Source organism: Rhea americana, unplaced genomic scaffold (assembly GCF_003343005.1).
Source record: "Rhea americana isolate MKP2758 unplaced genomic scaffold, rheAme1 scaffold_27, whole genome shotgun sequence".
In the NCBI taxonomy this organism is placed as follows: Eukaryota; Metazoa; Chordata; class Aves; order Rheiformes; family Rheidae; genus Rhea; species Rhea americana.
Genome location: NW_028186390.1, coordinates 2,254,851 through 2,276,990, shown reverse-complemented (window position 1 = coordinate 2,276,990; position 22,140 = coordinate 2,254,851). Strand labels below are relative to the sequence as shown.

The following is a 22,140-nucleotide window of genomic DNA, read 5'->3' as shown; positions in this document are numbered from 1 at the left end:
TGTAATACTTGTTGGTTGATCATTGTTATTAGCAAATAATTAGAAGTTTGTAATACTTGTTGGTTGATCATTGTGCATCGTAAGATTTTTCCACAGCTCAGTCTCATGATACTGTAGCCAATAAATCAAGTCTAAAATCCATAATTCTGGGAGCATGACTGCCTACGTTATCACCCATAAATACCCAGATTATGATTTATTTACTACCTCAGTATATCACACAGAACACTCACAATGATCTCCAATTTTTACAGTCATGAAAACACTTATAAATAAGATTTCCCACAGAAAACAATGTTTTTATTTGCTTTTTAACTATTAATTTTTTAAACAGTAAGCATTATACAAATAACGCTGGGGAAAAGATATATTAAGATATATTTAATGATAGGCACTCAACTGAATGAATAATATATGCAAATATTTTATCAAGTTAGGATGTTCTCTTATCCCTTTACAAAAGAAAACTAACTAAATGTTTTTTAATTTGTACTTACAAAAAGCTGTGTTTTGGTAAAATAAGAGATAAAAATTGCATCTAATTAATGCATATAGTATCTAGTCTTCTATCTCTGGTTAATCATTTAAAAAACAATGTGTCAGTTGTYGATTTACTTTATGTATAGATATTCTGTTGGAGAGCTAAGACATCTCTGGATTTCTTCCAGTAAATATTCTGCCAAACATTTCAGCCATCTTAAACCAACTGTAAAAACAGTAACTATTGTCAATACTTTAAGAATACAGCATGCTTAAAAATATCAAACTTGTTTGGAGTGTACAGTTCTGATGCAAAGAATTCTAAAACAAAATGCAAACTATTGTAAATATGCAATTTCAATACACTACATGAATAAACACTTAGTCACGAACACTTATGTGAATTTATTAATTCACTTTATTACAGATAGACATATTAATGCTTTGGTTCCACTATGTTTTGTAAAATATGTACATTAAATACCCATAAGAATTTTAAGTATAGTAGTGGAATATAATATGTTCTGTTTCAAAATTTTCGTATTCATTGTCGAAAGATAACAGCAGTCATAAGTTARGAGACTGGAGTCTTAATAAACTTTAACAGAACAGTTAAGTATAAGATCATGTCTATACACAGTAACTGCAGAAAAAGCAGACTATTGTGATCAGTCTGTTCTGGAAAAAGTCATTTAGGTGAAGCTGAATCCATAATGAACCTGTAGAGGTGTCTCACCCACAGATGAAACACTGTAGCACAAATGCAGCAGAGTGCCAAATCTATGGGATGGATCTACTTGGAAAGCAAACGCTCTTTCCGGGATAAAGGCATCTCTGGTGGTGGCGGCCGAGGGAGCCTAAAATAGACCTTGATGGAGTCATAGATGAACCACTGCAGGGCTGTGAGGGTCCCAATCATGAGGATGCGAGCAAAGAGGCCTTTCCACAGGCCGCTGAAGCCAAGCCTCTTGAGAATATCTATCGCGCTGCTGCCCTTCTCCTTGTTGAGTACAGATACCACAGAGTCAGCTGGGTGGGAGACTATAGCACAGAAAACACCAGCAATATAGCCTGCTACAAAGGTGATGCCCAGCTGCTCTAATTTGGTGCACTCGCTGCGTGGCTTGGGCACCACATACACATAAAGGGCCTCCAATGTACGCTCAAAGCAGGCAAATTTCATCATGGTATAGGGGATTTGGCGCATCCAAAGCGGGGCCACTCCCTTGTAGAAGGACCACAGTCCTTCCTCCTGATACATTTTGGGGATAGCTGCACGTAGGGTGTTGGCATAACCCATCTGGGTCTGGATCCGCACCTTGGCTGCTTCCATTGGTGAGAGAGCAATGTCAGCAAAGAACTCAGCAGAGGCCGAAGCAGCTAGGTAGAGGCTGGTCCGCCACAGATAGGCTCGCTCTGGTCCCAAGATCTCAGCGTAACGCAGTTTAAAGACTTCGTAGAGGCCAAACTTGCAAAGCCCTTGCATGGAGTAGCCCACGCAGGTCGGGGCCCAGCCCTTGGCCAGGCTGCGCAGGCCCTCCTCCTTCATGGTGAGGGAGAAACCCTGAATGATGCTCTGGTAGCGCCCAGGCTCCGCCTGCATGCGGCACTTCACAAGGTCCAGCGGCACCACGGCCGTGTGGGTGAGGCCRCAGCTCACGATGCCACCCAGGCCGCACAGAGCCAGGTATTTGGCAGAGCCGTATTCACAGCTGTCCTCCTCCTCCTCAGGGCCCTTGGCGGCCATGGCAGCTGCCCAGGGCCAGGGACTGCACTGTCTGCCTCTGCTTCCCTCTGGTCCTGGCCCTGAGTGGGGAGAGAGCCACCCTCGCAGCTCCTCAGGTGGCAGCATGCAGGGCAGACAGCTGCCTGGGGCCCGGAGCAGGGCTGAGAGGGGGCTGCCATGCCAGGGGACAGGCACCKCCCAAACCACAAAGGCTCTGCCTAGAGTGTAGCCCTCACTGTGTCCACAGTTGTGGGACAGAGTGCCCAGGGTGATGCCCAGAACTCGCTGCTCTAGCCACACCTCTATGGTTTCGGGGGCATGCCACAATGGCGCCCAGGGATGCATGGAGGGGGACAGAGCAAGGTGGGGGCCACAGCGACATGGCAGCATGGATAAAATCCAGCACGCACTGGCACAGTGGGTGCCACAGAKGGCTGTGACGCTAGGTGGGGCCCCTTGCCCGGCCATCAAGCCCTGGGGTAGCCAGTGAGGGCCAGGAGGCTGCTGGTGGCCCACACCCACCCCCTGTAATTACTCTTTTAAGCATTATGGTGCTGATCGGGACTTAATGATCTAATTTACTCTCACACCCAAATGGGATACCAGCTGTGAAATACACTGGTTGTGCCGGGGTTATCCGGGTTATCGTGCTGGGCACAGCAGTACTCAAGTCAGGGCAGGCGCACCTCGCCTCATCCAATCTCTCCAACCGCTACTGCCCTTGTATTGCCCTGCATTTAATGTGTATATAAACAGCCATGGAAGAAAACAAGCCCAACTCTGGAGGGTTTCAAGCAGCTCCATTCGGTCTGTATAGTAGACATTGAAGGTTGCCGGCCTGCTGTTGGGCCCTCAGCTGCCTGTTGGTTCCTCCGTGCTCCGCTGGCAGAGCTGACGGCAGCACGGGTGCCCACAGCCCGTGCTTCGCAAAGAGGAGCGATCACCCAAGGAACAGCCCTTGCCGGGGCTGGGGGGTGGGGGTGAGGGGGAAGCTCTGCAGAGGCGCCCGCCCCAGGGAGCCGCTGCTGTGTAGGTCAAGCTCTCCAGCAGCGCAACCCTGCAGCAGTAGGCAACCTTTTGTGACAGCTAGGTCCCACAGCTCCAGGAATGCTTCAGTGTCTTTTTCTATTTGTTTTCTGGAGTTTATTAAACTAAACTGCCCTGACTCAAAAATCAGTTTTGTTTTAGATTCTAGGAAAATACTACCAATATATGGTCTGATTCTGTAATTTTTATGCTTCATAATAACTTACCTTGCAAGTAGTCCCATTGACAATGATGAAAGATAATCTAATTTTATGGCCTCTTCTGCCTTCCCTCTTGCTTCCTTGATGTTAATACTTTACTATGGCTCCACATGAGCGACCTTCTCTTGTTGCAGTTGTCAAAGCCTTCTACTATTTTCATATCTCCTGTGTCCATCATCTCTGCCACTGCAAGTGATTTTCTATCCATTGCTGGGTGAGTCTGTCCCCCTTTCCTTTCCTGCATTGAGGAGATAGAAGAGGAAGATGCCTTGCCACTGTGTCCATTTTACATTCAATGCCATTTTTATACTTTCCATACTGTGTTTGTGGGCTTAGAAGCTCCAGAACCCAGCTGAGGTAGCTCATCAATCCATTTCATGTTGTAAAGACACAAAAATGCAACTTGTCTCAATGTAGCAGGGAAATGAGTCTGCCAGCAGAGCAAAGACAAACTTACTCAATTTGGAGACAGGCAGGCATTCTTCTGAGTTGTGTTTTTACATTTATACTTGCAGAAGTCCTCTCCAGTGAAAATACATTAAATATTTTTATCTATTTATCTATCTACCTATCTCTCATCTAGAAAGTTCAACTACATTGAAACAATTCTGTTGTTTTTCCCTATAACAGGATATTGCAGCAATAACACAAAAGGGATGCTTCTGAACAGCATTCCTTCAGTACACCTGATGAATCAGCTAATACAAGTGAACTGATGCTAGCACTTGTGATCTGTTCCCAATACAGTTTCTCTCAGACATGTGCGATTAAGGAGACAGCAAGAAGCTTTAACATTTCACTGGGAATCTATGAATTGCCAACATTATAACCAAGGGTARATGATGTGGTATTGATATGAATACCAGAAATCAATTCTAGCAAGCATGCACAGATTAATCTTCATCGTTCTTGTCTATTCTCTATATAATAAACACTATGATCGTGGGCTTCATGTTACGCTGATAGGTAACTATTATTTGGGAGTTTGATTTTTAGTTGGTTTATTGATGAGTCTAGACCACAGAAGAAGAAATCATGGCAAACAGCTGTTTTTATTTATTTTGCACTATTTAAGGTACTACAGATACTCTGAAATCTAATTCAGATGTGAGATGGAAAAACGTAGTTAGAAAACATGGGAGGTATACCAGTGCTGACAATCGCAAAGCAGTCCTGCCCACAGCAAGCACACTCGATATTTGTAGTCATCTTTCAGCTGTCTCCCAACTGATCCATCTATCAGCATTGCTTTAGGCCTGCTGCTACGGTAACGTGACAGTTTCAGTGCAAAATAGGTGCTAGGCAGAGATGACTCTAAATGGGCCACCTACTTAATATACTGAGCATGGCTGTTTCTGCAGAAAGTCTTTTTTTTTTTTTTTTTTTTTTTTCGAGGGCATTCAAATGTGATTTTGTGTTTTCCTGTCTAAGAGAATATGACAAGAACTGTAGCTGAGGGGAAGGAGAATGAAAACTCTGGCTTAGAAATGTGTTTATTTCTCCAGGCAGAGGACCGACTGACAGGGCTAGTGGCTTCCAGGCTAAAACCCACTAAATTTGGGAGCTTGCTAAACTAAAATGGTATTGAACTAAGACATCCCTGTAGCTGTCACAGCACTAATAGAGTGGACCATTATTTGGGTTTTCAATTTCTTGTTTGTGTTTGTAAATGTGACCTTCTAAAGAAACAGAAGATTTCTTCTCAAGGGACAATTATTAAGAATCTTAGGCAGAGGAATAAAAAGAAATGAGTATGATGATACTAAGATCCTTATTTACTGCAGACTGACTGACCCTCTTCCACAGAAGGTTTTTAGCATAGATCTATCTGTTCCAGTTTAATCATTATTGCTTTTCTTTTCTCTCTGATGAAGACCTTGCTACAACAAACAAACAGCAATCATGTTAATAAAATTTCTCTAATTAGCATTTAAGGAATAAGTTTTCTTCTTCTATATTAGAAAGATCCACAGATATAAATATTCAACCTTTATTTTAGTTATATTTGTTACCAAAAAAAAAAGCATGCTTTACATAACTTTTCTAGTTTTTGAGGATTTTAAACTTATGTTTGAATGCCATCCAGTTTTCTTTGTTCAAAACATAGACTTTCATCTTTTGGAGACAGTAGACAAAAATCAACACCTAATCCTGCACCATCTAAAAACTTCGTAACAATAAAAAAATCCACCCCAATGGAATTCCTGTTTGCATTACTGAAGACAACATTTTAAAGTAAAGGAAATGATGCTAAAAGAGAATTTTAAAGGTGAATCTGTCTGTATGGGTTTAAACAAGTTAACTGGAACCAGATTTAAAACTGGTTCAACTCAGAAGCATTTCACCCATTTCAAATCTTAAGGTAGATATGATCTAATTATATTGAACTGTTTTCCTAGCATTTTTCTAAAATTTGTTTCCTACAATGCAATTTCATGGTGATTAGAAAAGTGGAAAATACGGTCTAAGGAAGGAACTTCTAGAATTATATTCCTGGTCATGTAGGTTTGCTTTGCACAGGATTAGATAACCTCCTAAGAATATTAACCAGTAGCTATTCCTAGCAATTCTTTGACAGGTATCATTGATGGATATGTTTTCAGGGCTACTTAAAAAGATGGTATCTGGGCCAGATGAAGGTGAAAGTCCACATCTTGACAGGAAACGTGAGCTGAGAGGAATGATGGGGATAGACTGTGAAAGGGATTTCTCTTCAGGGAAGAAAAATAGGATAAAACTGATGCAAAAGAGAAGTGGGAGGAATGCAAAGGGAAGGATGACGTAACTGAGGAGGAAAGTCTTTGCAAAAGGCTTCTGAGTGAATAATAGAGGGGAGAGTAATAGTCTAGATACTGCAGTAGTCTTGGCAGGTTTTCTAGCCATGTAGATGGATAGAAGAGAGATATATAACTGCAGTACGATGTGGAGATAACAAACCTACRTTTAAATAAACTAATACCCGAGGGACGTGTGAAATTGAGGTAGAAACACTTCCTTCCCAGCAACAAGATAAGGAAAGGAGTTCTGATGTTCCCTAGACATTTAGAGAACCTTTCTGGTCACCCCATGGGCTAGACTTGAGTTGAGATGTTCAGGAAGGGAAAAGGATCAGGAGATTAATCTGCAAGCTCATCAACCAATCTAGACACCCACAAGCGGGGCAGTGAACTCTCCTTAAACCCAAAAGTCAGTGATGCCAGGAGGTAAGTTACCTTCTGCAAGAAAAGTCAAGTTATTTGTTAAGGATAGATAACAGAAGAGCATTGGATGTGTTTGTAGTGGGGAGCAACTAAAGACTGGCTAGTCCTCATTAAAAAGTTCTCTTTGTGCAGGTAAATGTCCTTAAGTTAATTATATCATATTTGATAGCCATAAATGAAGGACTAATCAGTTATAATGTAGAAGAGCATTAGTTTTTATAAGCTTCCAAACTATGAAGAGAGTTTTTGAAGAGGGGATTTTATCTTCATATGTGATGTCCTAAAAATTCAAAAGATATTCCTGATCGTTATGTGTATGAAAGCATTTATTTTGAACCAAGATTGCAAATGTTTCTTAATAGAGATGTTAAATTGCAAGAATCAAGAAGCAGAAGTTTGTGTGTGTGGTTTTTGAACATTAGTCACATAACTGAAGCAGTTTCAAAAAGCATAAGCAATCTTCTACAAATGGCCATTCCTGGAACAAATTTCTTGATTATCTTGCTAATGCTCTGAGAAATATCACATCTAAGCAGAACAACTGCCTTGCCAAAAATATTTACTGTATAAAATGTAAGCTGAAAGGTCTGAGAAGGATGAATTTCATCTTAAAGACAGCCAGTGTTTTATATTGTTCCCTACTTTCAGCTAAATCGTTGTTTTTCTTTACTGTGTTTCACATACAAAGCAACCTGGATACAAAAAACACGTACTTAAGACAATCCAGAAGCTGGAAAAAAGTAGAGACATTATTGGTACTGATTTCAATACCATGAAACCAGCAGGTTGCTTTTCCTTCACTTTGGCAAGAAAATAATTCTTATGAATTCTATTTTACTACAGAACTCTGTCTGTACACACTTTATGTGTACATATAGCCCCGTTATACGTCACATAAAATACTGGAATAAGCTAAGTAATGGTGAAAATAAAGTCTTTATTATGCTTCATTTTCTTTCATATATGAGTAAACAAGAAAATGATAATAGACTTGAAGCTACATCCACATGCAATTCTACATCACATTTCAAAAAGATATTTTGGGAAATTGTTCTGTCTTCCCTGTATGGCAGTCTTGCTAATGATGTGTGATACGCTAACTCAAATGTATATATAAAAACATAACAAGACTGGAATAGCAGAATTCTTCAGACTGTCTGCAGAAATACATATTCATCTCACAAGTAAAATGCTTACTTTTCTATAAAAAGCACATCTAGTCATGTTTCAAACAAGCTATWCAGAGATTGTAATAAATCCTGAATGCTTAGGTGAAAATTATTCAAAAGAAAAACCCACATGGCTTTCAAAGATATATTTATGGAAAAAATGTTAACTGCCCATTGCTGGTACACCTTTCTTGAGGAGAGAAATTAAGTATGTTTGAGTAAATGCCTTGAATATTAACATTATATAACTCAGAGTTAAAATTACTATGTAAAATGTAGACAACCTACTCTTCTCCTCCACTATTTAAATATCCAAATGGATATGATTGTGTATCTATAAAAAGATATAATTACAGTTGTTTAAAATGTGTCATCTATCCTCTTTCATTCTATAGCTGAATATGCGTGTCCTCGATATACACCAAAACTATGGGCCAGAAGATTAGGAACATGATATCATTCTATATTTAACACAAAGTCAATGTTCAGAATGATTATGGGAACATCATCTACTGTTTAAGGTCCTAGCACAAGCAAGCAGCATCTCAACACTGCATTTAAAAGTGGCTTGTATTGAAGGTGTGTTAACCAAGTACTTTTCTGAATCAGGAATCAATGGCAACATTTTCTGGCCGCATTTTCAAAGGCATTTGGCCACAATGCACACAGGCCCATGCACATGAAGTTGATTTTCTAGACAGCCCTCTGACAGACTTCCTAGGAAGGAGGATTGTGGTTACAAGGACAGAATATTGATTACATTTCCATATGCACTAATCCCAAGGCCTGGGATATGTGTGATCCCAAGATCTGCTGCCTGAGGTTGCTGCTGTGCTGAGTGGTCTAGGGACTGAAACCTGCGAGCATCTGAGCATTTGGGTCTAAATTGCTTTGGATAGTGGGTCTTGCAAACACCTCCCCAAGAGCCCAAATCCTACTGAAGACAGCTAAACTCCTAAAGGGGCTTTTCAAAGTCAGAACCCTGGCTGCATGCTGACTCCTGGGGCTTGAATGGCACAGGGTCTGGCTGCTCAGTGCTGGTGCAAACCAGACTGTTTCCAAATCTCTTAAAGAGCCAGGCCCTGCCCAGAGAGGCAGTGTTGTGCACCCAAGTCTTGCAGGACAGGCTGCTCCGCAGGAAGTGTTTCTGCAAGGCTGTTGATTCTGTTGCCTATTAGAATTGTGTCAGGAAGCAGAGAGATGTGACCTGTGTGACCTACTGCTCTTGAAACGGATCAGAAAACAAGCTTATCACAACTGCTTGGTGGTAGTTTATTTTCATAGCATTCCTTTTAATGCTACAGAAGCTATTAGCATCTCAGGATTTTAAAACATAATTAGCTATTGCATGTGTGAGGCAAATCAGCAGTGTCATTCCGTATATTGCCCCATGTAGAGTTTTGCCCAAGGACTGGGCTAGTGTATACAAGCATGGTTTTGTAGCTACAAGCAGTAACAAATAACACAAGTGTTTGATAAGCAATACTGAACCTGGAGCACGCTTGTGTTGCTAATTGTAAACCTGTGCCTGTTACCAGAGAATAAGGAGTTCTGAGCTTTGAGTTCTCCTGAAAAGACTGGTGTTTGGAATATGCTTTCCCCCTTTACAGTACAGCCTTGCTTGGAAAACCAGAATGATGACACTTTTTTTTTTTCCCCTGCTGAAGCAGTTGCTCTCTCCTGATCRGGGAAAGGATACTGCAAATTGGAAACAAAATGAAACTAAAGTGCTGTGTGTACTAACAGCAAATGCAAGGTATGAAAGTGAGCATAGCTGCTGGAGTGCCAAAAAGGGATGAGGATCATTTAAATGTCTAGCCTAACAGGCTCTGGATTTCACACCTATGCACACACACCTCTCAAAATAATCCCCTTAAGCCTGTCCAAAACTCCCTGCCTTCACATGCAGGCAGCAGGGAAGCGTGTGAAGGCGTGCTGCTGGTGAAGCACGCTCCCGGGGCCCACGGCTCCCTCGTGCCTTGCTCCAGCCAGGGAAGGCTGGCAGGCAAGGTCTGGGGAGCGGTGGCCCGGCTCCTGCCCCGCCTGCCCCGCTCGCTACATGCCAGGGTGGTGGGGATTTGGTATATAAGAGAGCACCCAGCAACTGGGCCGGGCACGCTGCGGCAGCTGGGCTGGCAGTGCCATGGAGGCCGAGGAAGCAGCGGCGAAGGCGGTGCTGCGGACCCCCAAGTGCTCCCGGTGCCGCAACCACGGCTTCGTGGTGCCGGTGAAGGGCCACGCCGGGCACTGCCGCTGGAAGCTGTGCCTCTGCGACAAGTGCGCCCTCATCACCGAGCGCCAGAAGATCATGGCGGCCCAGAAGGCGCTGCGGCAGCAGGCGCCCGACTCCCCGGCTGGGGAGCCTGCCGGCCCCACGCCGCCGGGTGACGGTCCCGCTGCGGCCCCCGCCGCCCCCGAGCAGGGCGGCCCGGCAGCCGGCCGCGAGGCGACCAAGGGCGTCCCAGCGGCCAGTGGCAGCGGCAAGGGCATGGCGCGCCGGGGACCGCCACCGCCTCCTGGCAGCACTCCCCTCTGGGACTACGGTAAGGGCTGCGCTGGCGCCTGTCCCCGACGGCCTCCCTCACCCTGCCCTGCTATCCTCTGCATCCTCGTCGTTCGTAATTTCACACACATATCCCTTCAGCAAGAAAAACACCTAAAAACTGAGCAGTGGCAAGTAAATTGCAAAGTTACTGCTGCAGTTGCCTAGAGCAAGTATTTTATGATAGCACCATAAAAGAAAGAGACCTTTTGGCCTTAATTCTTGTAGCAAAGGCTTAAATTGGCACAGATCACTTGGTGTAAAAGTGCATTTGTATTTAAGAGTAGAGCATAGTTTTAGCAGATGGAAAAGGTGTATGGTCTGTCACCTCTTAAATTGCTTCCTTTAATAGAGTCTTTCATGTGACTTGTCTAGTCTATTACTATTTATTATAGTAATTTCATCCTATTACTCTATTTACCATAGTAATTTTACGGAAATCCCTACAGACTGCAGTAGGCATTAGTCTGGGTGTCTGGAGAGTTGGCAGTCTAGAAGACAAAGAAACTGCTGGTCTGAGAAGCCCGGAGAAAAGAGTCGTTTCAGACATCTCTAGTTTCCACCTAATCTGTCAATAGCTGTTCCATTTTTTCAGCTTGGTTTCCTAAGGAAATGAGGCTTATGGATCATGCTGGCTGTACATATGCTTGTCAGTCTTTCTCTTAATAACACTTTAAACCTGTTGACCAATTTCAAGCAGGGTTAGGGGCAAGCAGCAGAATTACAGTACTCCAGTAGGTTTATTCTAGAAGCAAACCCTTCCACTCTATATCAACAGGAGGATGTGCAGACAAGAAAGACTATTCCTGTTCATACAGCCCCTTTTTTAAAGCCATTTAAGAGTTAAGACACAAGATAAAAACCCAAAGTAACTGAGTCCTGTACCTGAAATTGCCTATTTCAAGGAAACTAAAAATGAGGTTTTCTCTGCAAAATAACTTTTGAAGTACAGATAGTACTGAATTTAGAGCTCTTTAGTATTTCCACAGAAATTCTTTAAATTTTGATAGATTTAAAAGTCTTAAGGAAGGTTATTTTCTCCTGCTGTTGCACATACACTGAAAGAATAAGACACTGCAGTCAGTGCTTTACTAAGGATTAGCTTCACAATGCATAAGGCAGAAGAGACTGCAACTCATTCTGCAGTGTTAGGTTTGCCTGTTGCAACTTTCCTTCGTTCCTTAAAAAGATCACAAAAGAAATTCATCAGGGGTAAAAGTCCTGATTTAAGTGGTGAAGGTGAGCTGCTGGCAGCTTAAACAAGGGCCAGATGCTCCTAGCTGAGAGTGGAATTTGTCCCAGCAACTATTTCTACTGAAGTGCACAGCACTACAGCGATGCTTTTATTTGTTCCTTTCTAATTGCTTCCTAGCTCACCGTGCTTTTCCTCCAGAATACATGGTTAACTCAGAATACTTGGAGAGAGAACCTCTGAAGGTGTACCCTGGGCGTTCTGGGGTGTATCCTTACCACCCATTTCCCATGGGATTTGCCATCAATCAATCAGGCTGTAGGCGAGCACCATCACCTCCAGGGATATCACTTCAAAGAGGTTTCCGACACATTCCTAGCACCTATGGGCCAGGGAGTGCAGCTTCTCTGTCAGTAAGTATGGTCTTTTTAATTACTTCTGGAAATACTGTTGTCTTTCTTTTCAGCTGCCTTCTTGTTGTTAGAGTAACTATGAAAAGTTACCTGCTTATCAGTTACTTCACAGCATCTTGATGCACTGAAAAAACCACACGCGAATAGTAATACTCAATCTGACCTGAACCCAGAACATCAAAACTGCTATTGTGACGGGTCAGATTTTGTATTAGGGGACTTACACCTCCTGCTGATGTTGACAGCAGCCTTTTGGGATGATGGCAGCTGGTAACTAACATGGTCATATTGTGCCAGCACAGACACCACAGAATGTGTACTGGGAAGATCCTCTTTTTCCATGTAAGACAGAAGTCACTGAATGAGAAGGTAGCTTGGGTTGGCCAATGCCATAGCCTCAGAGAAGGACAGTGAAAAATCTCTTTCAGCTTCCACAAGACAGTGAATCAGCATGGTCAGGTATTTCTGTTTTGAGATACTTGGTTTCTCAAAAATAAGTGGGAAATTGTGGTGGTTAACAGAAGTTTCAAATGAAAAATGATGACTAACTGAAACACCTATTTTCTATTGAGAAAAATGTTGAGCAGAAAGTTGAGATTGTATTGAGGGGGAATGGACAGGTGTATTTTGGAAAAAGGAGATCTCTTGAAGGAGAACAGAACAAATCAGTATCACTAAGCTGGACTCCTTGGCTGGGTTCAGCACTTTAAGTACCTGTGAAAGCTGAAGGTGGCATGCAGACTACCCAGCTGAGGGATAGACCAGGACAAGGCTTGACCCACACCTTCAAACCACAGAGAAATGGTAAGGAGCAAGATCCTACATGGCCTATCAACTGTAACAGTGTGTGTGGACACCTACAGTTCCCTTCAGTGCTGTCACTGCTGTTGCTTTAAACTGCTGGTGTCCAGTATTTGCACCATGGTTGGGCACATTATCAGATTCCAGCTGCCATAGGCCATTTTGTTTGCACTGAGTACTCTTGATCAATTCATGTTAAAACAGAGTGATCTGCCTCAAGAGTAGCAGATTTATTATGCTTGCACAGTAAACTTCTGTCTGCATTTTAGGGATTTTTGAGAGTAAAAGTGGATAGCAGCAGCCTGAGGCCCAGATAAATTACCCTGGTCAGTTGGATATGGCTGTACGCATAGGTTGGACATTCCTTGTTTAGAACATCACTGTCTGTGGTTTTGAACGTAACTTTTTAATGGCCCAGGAACAGATGGGAAGCTCTCATGCCAGCTCCCTGTGTGACCTGAGACACTGGGTGCGTGCCCAGATCAAAAAGAGAAGTGCTGCTATTTCTCTGCATGAGGTTTGGCATGCTCTGGTCGGTTCTCTGATCACAGAAGCCTATGTCTGGGGGGAAGTATATGGTGCACACCAGCCCCTCAGTGGCAGGAGAGCAATTCACTTCACTGGGCTCAGGAAAGAAGTCATGAGTAACAGGCAGGTGGTGGCCAGGAGCATTTTCCTAGCTTGCCTCTCTGCTGCATGAAGGCTTCCAGATCTGCTCAGTGGCAAGTGCTCCAGGTAAGTGGTGAAGGTGAGCTGCTGGTGGCTTAAACTAAATGGTCTGAAGAGACACCAGAACAGATGACAAGGACTCACAAGGTCCGTTTCAGCTGAGACATTGTCTGAGAAGCTACCATCTCTCCGTTTCTGTTTATTGCATTGTGGACAGGCTGGGCACTTGCTAATGCATGCTTGGATTTGGCAGCATATGATCACAAAATGGACAAAAAATGGGATGTTTACAGGCCAAAATCAAGTTTGAAATTGATACTGCAAATATATTGTGCAGACAGTCTCTGATACTTTGTTTAATGTGTTTCTGCAGATTGCAGATGGAGGTGGAGATTTCCATCAAGGATATTACACTCCTCTGCCTCAGTTTATTCCGCCAAGTTTCCTGCCAGGGATTCATTACATTCCACCTCCCCTTCCACTCAATGTGTTGGCTGAAACAACCAAGGAAACACATGGTAAGGCAGTGTGAGATGAGTGAGATGAGCCCCAGGAGTGCCATTTTTAACCTGGGTTCAGTGCCTAACCAATTCTAGCTACAATTCTTGGAGTTTCCCATAGCCCTGTGATGGAGCCAGGACTGAGACCCTGAAAGTTCTGGGATGGCTTCTGAGCTTGTACAAGCTCTGGGTATGGCTGACCTAGGGAAAGCAGCCTAGCATCCTTGGGGTCTCCAGCTGACAAGCACCGCCATCTCACTCAGAGGTGGGTGGCCACAGGATTCAGTCATTCCAGAATAGGATCTGATGTTCTCAAAATGAAAACATTTTTCTAGATATCCAGTTTGCAGGACATTAAAAAAAATTGCCTCTCTTGTAAGTTAAACTAAATGTTAAAAAAATGCAGACTAATACTTAGCATGAGCAATGTAAAATTTCTTACTCACCTAAAAATCCCACACTTTAAGTGCTGTAAATGAGAGATTGAATCTTCAAAATCTCAAATTGTTATATCTCACAATATTTTAAATTTTTGGCATAGGTAAGTCTTTGTGCCCCTCTCTTTGTGTCTCATATATTGGGTCCACATAAGGCTGTATTTGTAATCAGATTACAAGTTTTTCATTTTGATGCAGCTAGTTGTGACCACAAGAGGGTAGAACTGCTCAGAGAATTAACCAGTAGCACTGGATGAGTGAATAATCAGTTTTATTTTAGATTCTTTTGGAAAACAGAGATATATAAATAGGATTTTATTTTTCTTCTTAGATATGAAAATCAGAAATTTTAAATCTGTTTACCAAATTACAGCCATCACCCAGTGAAAAATCAAATCTTCTGTGTAAGAAGGAGGAATGTAATTGTATGATTTGAATTTTAAAAGTAGCTATTGTGGTTAGATATGTGGGACAAGATATAAGTTGGGATTATTTTGGCCTGGCTTCTCAAGAAAATAAGGCTGATGCAGTCTCATTTTTTTGTTAATGTCAGTCCCTCATAACTTTTCGACCCATTAGTTATTTCAGCCGAACATATCAGCCATGATTACAGGCCCCAATAGCATTGATCTGCAGGAGAAGCAGACATCTCCCACAGAAGTATTTGTTTGCAGCCACAACATGGTGTTTAGCTAGCAGGCAGCTTGCACTCAGTTACTCGCTGATGCGTGTATGCCTTGACCAACAACCAAGTGCATGCCAGTCACCCAGCATCATGCACACAACTCCAGAGCAGTCAGAGCCTATCTGCTTTGTTCCGGCTGGAAAGCCAAGGAAAACCAAGCAGGACATGAGGAGGATAAGGGGACTATGAAGAATATGGCAACTTGGAGAGTGTACAGACATTGTGGAAATGTAAACTTATTTAAAGATACTGATAAACGTATCAGAACTTTAGTGCAGTGTTTAGGAGATACTAGACTGCTGAAGGTGTTACAGTATTTGCTCAATATGAAGGGCAGAGAGGAAGGTGAGGGCTGGCAGGCAAAACAAAGTCTATGTGAGGATTAATGGGTTTTGTGGTTTAGTGAGAACAGGAAGTCTGGGGATACTGCAGCAGTAGAGGACATACACAGAGCTGCATGTATGTTCCTGGGGGTGTGGAACATGGAAAGAACTGGGGGGCAGTGGACAAGCAGGGCACATGGAGGGAAGTGGAGGTATGCCATGAGGAAAACAGAAGATCCTGCCCTCTATTGGTAAGAGTGAAGTATTACTAGCCAAATAATCATGCAAATAGGCAACTGGATAGAGGAGAGAGGTCATCAGAGCACATCTCACAAAGCAAAATGCCATCTAGTGGCCTCAGCCCTTATTACACTCAGGGAAAATCGCCACCCAGGCACAATGTCATAGGAAACATGTGTCATGGGTCCCACTGCTCAGAGAACAATCCCATTCTCTTGGTACGAGGGAGAAGTACAAATTAATTCCACAACATTGTGTTTTTACTTCAGGATATATAGGAATTACAGCTAATTGTGACCCAGTGAGGGTAGGATATTTTCTGCATGAGATTTTATACAAAATAGCATTCAAAGCAGAAGATACAGATGTAGACAGAAGCTACAGTGAAACCAATAAATCTTTGATCCTGGTTTTCAAGATGCATCTTGAAAAAAGAGAAAAGGTRTAACATTTAGTGCGTAGTGCCATCATGTCATGTCTTTCTTTTCCCAGAAGGGAACTGATTCAAACAAAGACATGGGAACATCTTTCCTCCAGAGAGGCCTCACATTGAGGTGAAATGGGCTCTCTGGCAAAACAGTTATGGGAAAATGGTTATAGAAAACTAGTAGGGGAGAACTGCTGGGAAGAATTGCCTGTGATCTCTGCCTCTGAAGGGGATCTGGGATGAAGACAGATTAAAAAAAAAAAAAAATCCTGTCTGAAAAAGTTTTCCCAAGGCTAGAAGCAGCTGCCAGAAAGGTCTGAGTCAATAGTTGACTTGCAACTGGATGATTGAGGTCAGTTAGGTTTACAATGGTGAACTGAAGTGCAGGCTATGTGGTTATACAATTTCATGCCATATTGACTAGTAATGATACGGAGATTTTACAAAATAAATGCAAGGTATGTCTAGTACAGCCACCAGTATAGCATCTGATTACAGATTGCTGGCTTTCTAAAAGAATAAAGCACAGAAAAAAAAACAAATAAAAAATCCCAGTCTCCATGTGAGGAAGACTGCAAACTGGCAAGTAAAATCTTTATAAAGTAAAATTCTCCAGCTGGATTTGAAGAGGTGATTTTCAGTCAGTCAAGATCTTTGTGAATTCGCAGGAACATTCAAGAGACATTGCATAGCTTCACTACAGTTAAGTAGGCAAAGCAGTTTGCCTCCTGTTTCTATTCCAGCGCAGCTTTCCATGTCAAACACCTGCCATCTTGAAGCACTCTTGGTACATTTCTTTAAGCATGGCTGAAAAAATTAATTGCTATCTGAAGTGCAGCATCTCTGGAGAACTGTAGCTCTTTATGTCAAGCACCTTTGAATTAACTGAGTTGAAAAACAAACTAGATTTACAAAAGTCATTTTGCATTGATTGTTTATCTCTGGAAATGTTGTGATTGATACCATGTGCAAGGCAAACTGAAATAAAGGTTGGGGGAACCCTGTTTGTTTGTTTTTAACTCTGACCATTTTCTGTGGGTTTTTTTGTTTGTTTGTTTGTTTTTTTCCAGCTACAGCAGCTGACAGCCAGGATTCAGGGGTGGTTTGTGAACCTGGCCAACCATCTTCCCCTGAAGAAACGAACAGAGACCAAACTGTATACTCTAAACATTAAATGGCCTGGAGAAGACCTGAGTAGCAGAAAGCACTGTTTTCACTACTGAGGAGAGTAGTGGTTAATATGGGTATAGAGTAGTACTTAGTTGTTGAGCAGCCACAACAGCTGGAAGGGGATCAGTTCCCTGCTTCACTTTATGATCATGTTAAAGCTATCAGCATCACAGCTCTACCCTCCCTGTAGTGTAAAGCCCTTGTTCCTAAAAGAGGTTTGCCAGAGCCACCATAAATCCCTTCCTCCTTAAGCAGCAGTAAGCAGCAGAGGATTATGACTTCAAGTGCTGGTTCCTCTCCTGAGGCTAGATGGCACCCTCTCTGCCACATACACTCTGTAGCCTCTCGTGCTCACAGCAGTGGTCAAGAATGTGTTGTTTGTGTATCAGTTTGYTCTAAAGGAATCCTGGTTCTGAATATGTTCTGAGTTAAGTGATGAAGAGCCTGAAGATTGAGTGAGAGAGGATGGGAAGACAGTCTGTGTTGCTGATTTACATGACTGATGAGGAACATGATTCCCTGGCGTTCATAAGGCTGAGGCAGTAGCAGACATGTGGTACATGTGTCCAGGAAGACTTGAGAAGAATTTGCGGAAAGGTCTGATCTGTGCTGAAATCCAGTACCTCCTCATTGTTTTCCAGGTGAACTGCCTTTAGGGCACCTTCTCTTCAGGTAGGGGACAGACTGATTTGGAATCACCTCTTGTCACACAGGCTTCAGGATTTTGAGTGCCTGTGAGGGTTTATACATTATTTCTGTGTTGTTTAACTCAGTACAGCTGAACAAAACACTACCATTTGATTCTAAAGGCCTCAGGTAGGCAGCTAAATACATATGGACTGGAACTGCACTGTGGCCTATCAGAGGTGTAGAGAGATTGGCTAAGAAGCTAGGGCAAAAACACCATTTACAACAGTAATTTGCTAAACCCATGCAAGTTGTGATTTTCAATGATAATGTTTAGATAAAAATGAAAGATGCATTTCTCTACTGTTCTGCCACAAGGAATTGGTTTTGTGTTAAGTGGATCAGTTGTTAATGTTTGAATAATTTTAGGAGGACTTTTGTATAATAAAAAAAGATACATTAAATTGTTGATACGGTTGTGATGATTTGAAGCTCGCATATCTACATGTAAGGATTCTAAGCAAATTTCAGGTGCTCCCCTGAACAGGCTGTAACAAGCCTGCCTGAAAAGAGACTGAGGCTTCAGTGTTTTTCTGCTACATTACTCCTGCTGTAGAGGTGAGAAATAACAAAAATATTCTTCTTTTCTGCTACTTGCACTAATAATCCCTTGCTCAATGCAATATGTAAAAAAAAATATATTAAGCTGAAAAAAAACAGGTTTTTAAGGTAGTAGATGATCTCCTAGAATGTTTTCTTCTGCCATGGCTTGTAGCACACAGCCAGGGTTTTGCAGGGCGGTGAGTGGAAGTGGCACACTTACAATTGCCAGAAGAAGAAACTGAAAAACATACATACCTGCAGCAAATAATCTGAGGTACAACTTGTTATGTACTAGATATACAACAGACCGCAACTTCCAGGAGTGTCCAGACCTCYTCTCAAAAATTGCTGTGTGCTTGGCAAAATCTGAATACTTCTTGAAGGTGTCTGTAGGGGGGCAAAGCTCTTTTCAAAATAAAATGATCTATGAACAGAAATACCAGCAGCACCCACAAAGCAGGTTCCTCTGTGGATGGAGTTTTTTCATATATAATACAATGATTTAAAGAAACAGTAATGTACAAGATTGAACAGTTGAATAGTCTCTTTTCCAGATATTTTTCCAAATGCATATTCAGTGTTGCATTACACTCTTTAAATCTCCAAAAAAAGATGGACTCTAGCCCATTTCACTGATTGTAAAGCACAGTCATTGCAGCTATACTACATGTACTGTACTTTTTCTTCCTTTTTGCTGTGCCACTGTTCGAGATTGTCAAGCCAGAGTCCTGGCCTTCCTCTTCCTCATGTTTTGGAGCTATCTATTAATGAACTAAAGCCTTTGCTTTGGCTGTTTGAATTATGATCAGGCACTTCAGTAGGGTTTCTCTCTCTGCATTGCTGCAGACTAGTGTTCATCTCAAGAGGGATGTAGTGTATTAAAAGGGAGAGAAAAAGGCACTTATGAACAAGGAAATGGAGCAGCTGCTTTAAGAGGAGAGTCTTGGAAGGGAGGAAATGTTTTACAGTATCATGAAGGCTGTGTCCAAATAAATGCAAAACATGCCTGATCAACCTGATTGCCTTCCATGATGAAACGACCGGCTTTGTGGATGAGGTGAGAGCAGCAGTTGTCATCTACTTTGACTTTAGCAAGGCTGTTGAGATGGTCATCCATGTTACCATTGAGCCAGACTGGGGAGGTATGGACTGGATGGCTGGATACAAGGTAGGTGAAAAACTGGCTGGACTGTAGGGCTCAAAGAAGGGTTGATGTCAACAGTCTAAAGCTTAGTAACTGGTGGGCAGTTACATTTGACTTTCCTAGGGGGTCAATATTGGGGCCAACACTGTTTAATATGTGTAATTGTTGTTTAGTGTCATCTGACTAAACAGTTCAGATTTTTATATTTTGGGAAATTTGTCCCAAAGTTGCTTTGCATCTATCTCTATATGGAAAGATGAATTAATTGGAAGATAGTTAAAGTGAGTAATCCTCCCCAACTGACAGGAAGGACTATCTTACGTTGATATGACAAGTTTTCATTCTTCCATGTTATGCTCAGCTTGTCCTTTTTAACCAAGGAAAAAATGTTCCTTTACAAGTGGTATTTTCATACTGTGTGCTTAAAGACTTCCAAGCAAATGATTTTAATTCCAGACTTAGTGCCAACCAGTGTTTCCAGTGATTAAACGCTGTGATCTCTTCTGACTCCATTTATTTAAATAAATTACTTAGGGATAATGAAATCAATTTGGATTGAAATGGAATGATTTGGATTAGACAAGACACTTGGGGGTTCTTCCAACCTAAATCATCCCAGAATTTTTTTAATCAAGGCCGAAGCCACATATACTTTGGTCAAATTCATAAAACTTGGGGACAAAAAGGAAAGTTAGCTATAACATCTGCTCCTRAAATCTTTCAGCATGCAAGCTACTGCTCGCTGCAGTAGGAACTCTGCATATAGCATTTACATTATCATTATTATTTGATTTCTTAGGATTGAATTCTTTGTTGAATAATCTGATTTTCTAAAGATGTGGTTCCTAACCCCTGACACTTCTTTCAGTCCTCTGTCCTCAATGCAAGCTGCTGGGTCATCAAAGAGCAAGCACTGTTTGTTCACTGAAGGGAAAAACCTAAAATTAGTAGCCAGTTCTTTAAAGCTTACTCACACCACTAATTTCATTACTTTCAATGGAATTATTTGTAAGGGTACAGAGTTGACATGTTAGTTAGGTATGCAAGTGTAGGCTCCAACTTATACAGAGGTGTCTGTGACACTGTCCAAAACTTCAGATTATTGCAGATTTGCATTTTCTGCAGGAGCTTTGGAAAAAGGAAAACAAACCCAAGGGATGCTAGAAGGATCATGTAATATGTCCATTCTGCAAGCATATGTGAGACTCATTTGTCATTGCCCTAGAGCAAACTGCAAGATGTTAACATTCTGTGGTATCGGCTTCTACATCTGGACTGAAGCAGGTTTTCGTATGACAGTAATTATAATACTAACTCTCACTACGTTTTTTTCTTTTCTTCTTGGAATTAGATGCACCCAATTGGAAACCTCTGAATCCACAGCAAGACTATAGCTGTTTTTTCCACATTAATGAGTAATTAATTTTGAACAGCGATCCAAAGAAATATTTAACTGCCTACCAATAAAGTCAGTTTGCTGCAAACAGAATTCTCCCTTCTCTTAAAAAAATAATTTTCATGACAGAAAAATTATGATGTGAAACATACCTACTTTGGAACAGTGGAAACTTTAATTAAATCATTCTTATGGGCAAATAGGTCTGGTTTTCCTATTTTTGCCCAATATTTTACTACTGCAATACCAGCATTAGTCACAGAATCTCCATTCTTGCCAAAATGTAAGAGAGAAATCCAAATTTAAAGAAAGATGTTGTGGAATCTATTCCTGAAACCAGAGTGTCATTGCATACTTTGTTGCAGCCCAGGCTATTGTGAGAGCACCAGATCCCTCACAGGTGACCAGGCAGTGATGTGCCTGCTCACCCTCCCCTCCCCCTGCCATGCATTTTACTTGTATTAGCATCCTAGGGCCTATGTTGTTAGACATAAGCAAGGCTTCCAGAAACTAGGCTTGCAGCAGGCCTACTGTACTATTTTATTTTCATTTGCAGTGTGTTAAATACTCCTCTTGTTTTCCCCTGCTGTCCCTTCCCACTGGCTCTTCAGATACTGGCCTCCTCAGCTGTGCAACATTAATGGTGAACTTGCTACTGACTTTGTAGAGATCAGGCTCTAATTATACATCAGTTCTGATCTCACATGCTTTCTTTCATGCAACTGTCTTTAGTGGAGGCATTTCTGGTTTCACTTGCTAATTACTTTCAGGGTTTTATAGTCCTAATTGTACAATCCACTCAAAGGTGTCCAAGCCACATAAGTTAGGACAAATCCAACACATTTATTTTTACAAAATGTGGTTTAAATAACAACCACATGCAGAGTTCCCTGGAAGAACCTTTCCTATTTTTTTCTGTTTCCCATTAAGAAATGTGTTCTTTTGATCATGGTGCAAATAGCCTGTTTTTTATGTTCTTCCATAGTAAATATACACCTACATTCAAATAATTCAAAAGTCTCATTTACCTGCAGATAATTTTTTCTTTGACATTCCCTTCCTCATTTACTGTCTCACATTGCCAAATGATTCTTACATGGGATTTATTACATATTTGAGTTTAGCTCATGATTTAATGAAGTTTCTACC

The 22,140-nt window shown here is 41.8% G+C and overlaps 1 protein-coding gene and 1 pseudogene across 1 annotated transcript; one reads left to right on the top strand and one right to left on the bottom strand.

The window, feature by feature from the left end:
• Positions 1-1,273: 1,273 nt before the first annotated feature.
• On the bottom strand, positions 1,274-2,674 carry LOC146594100 (solute carrier family 25 member 3 pseudogene; annotated as a pseudogene).
• Positions 2,675-9,950: 7,276 nt separating this feature from the next.
• On the top strand, positions 9,951-17,228 carry DMRTB1 (DMRT like family B with proline rich C-terminal 1). Its single transcript, XM_085308165.1, has 4 exons — positions 9,951-10,365; positions 11,737-11,969; positions 13,813-13,957; positions 17,122-17,228. Exons 1-4 carry the CDS (start codon positions 9,966-9,968, stop codon positions 17,223-17,225), a joined length of 882 nt encoding a protein of 293 aa, XP_085164291.1. The 5' UTR covers positions 9,951-9,965; the 3' UTR covers positions 17,226-17,228.
• Positions 17,229-22,140: the final 4,912 nt, after the last annotated feature.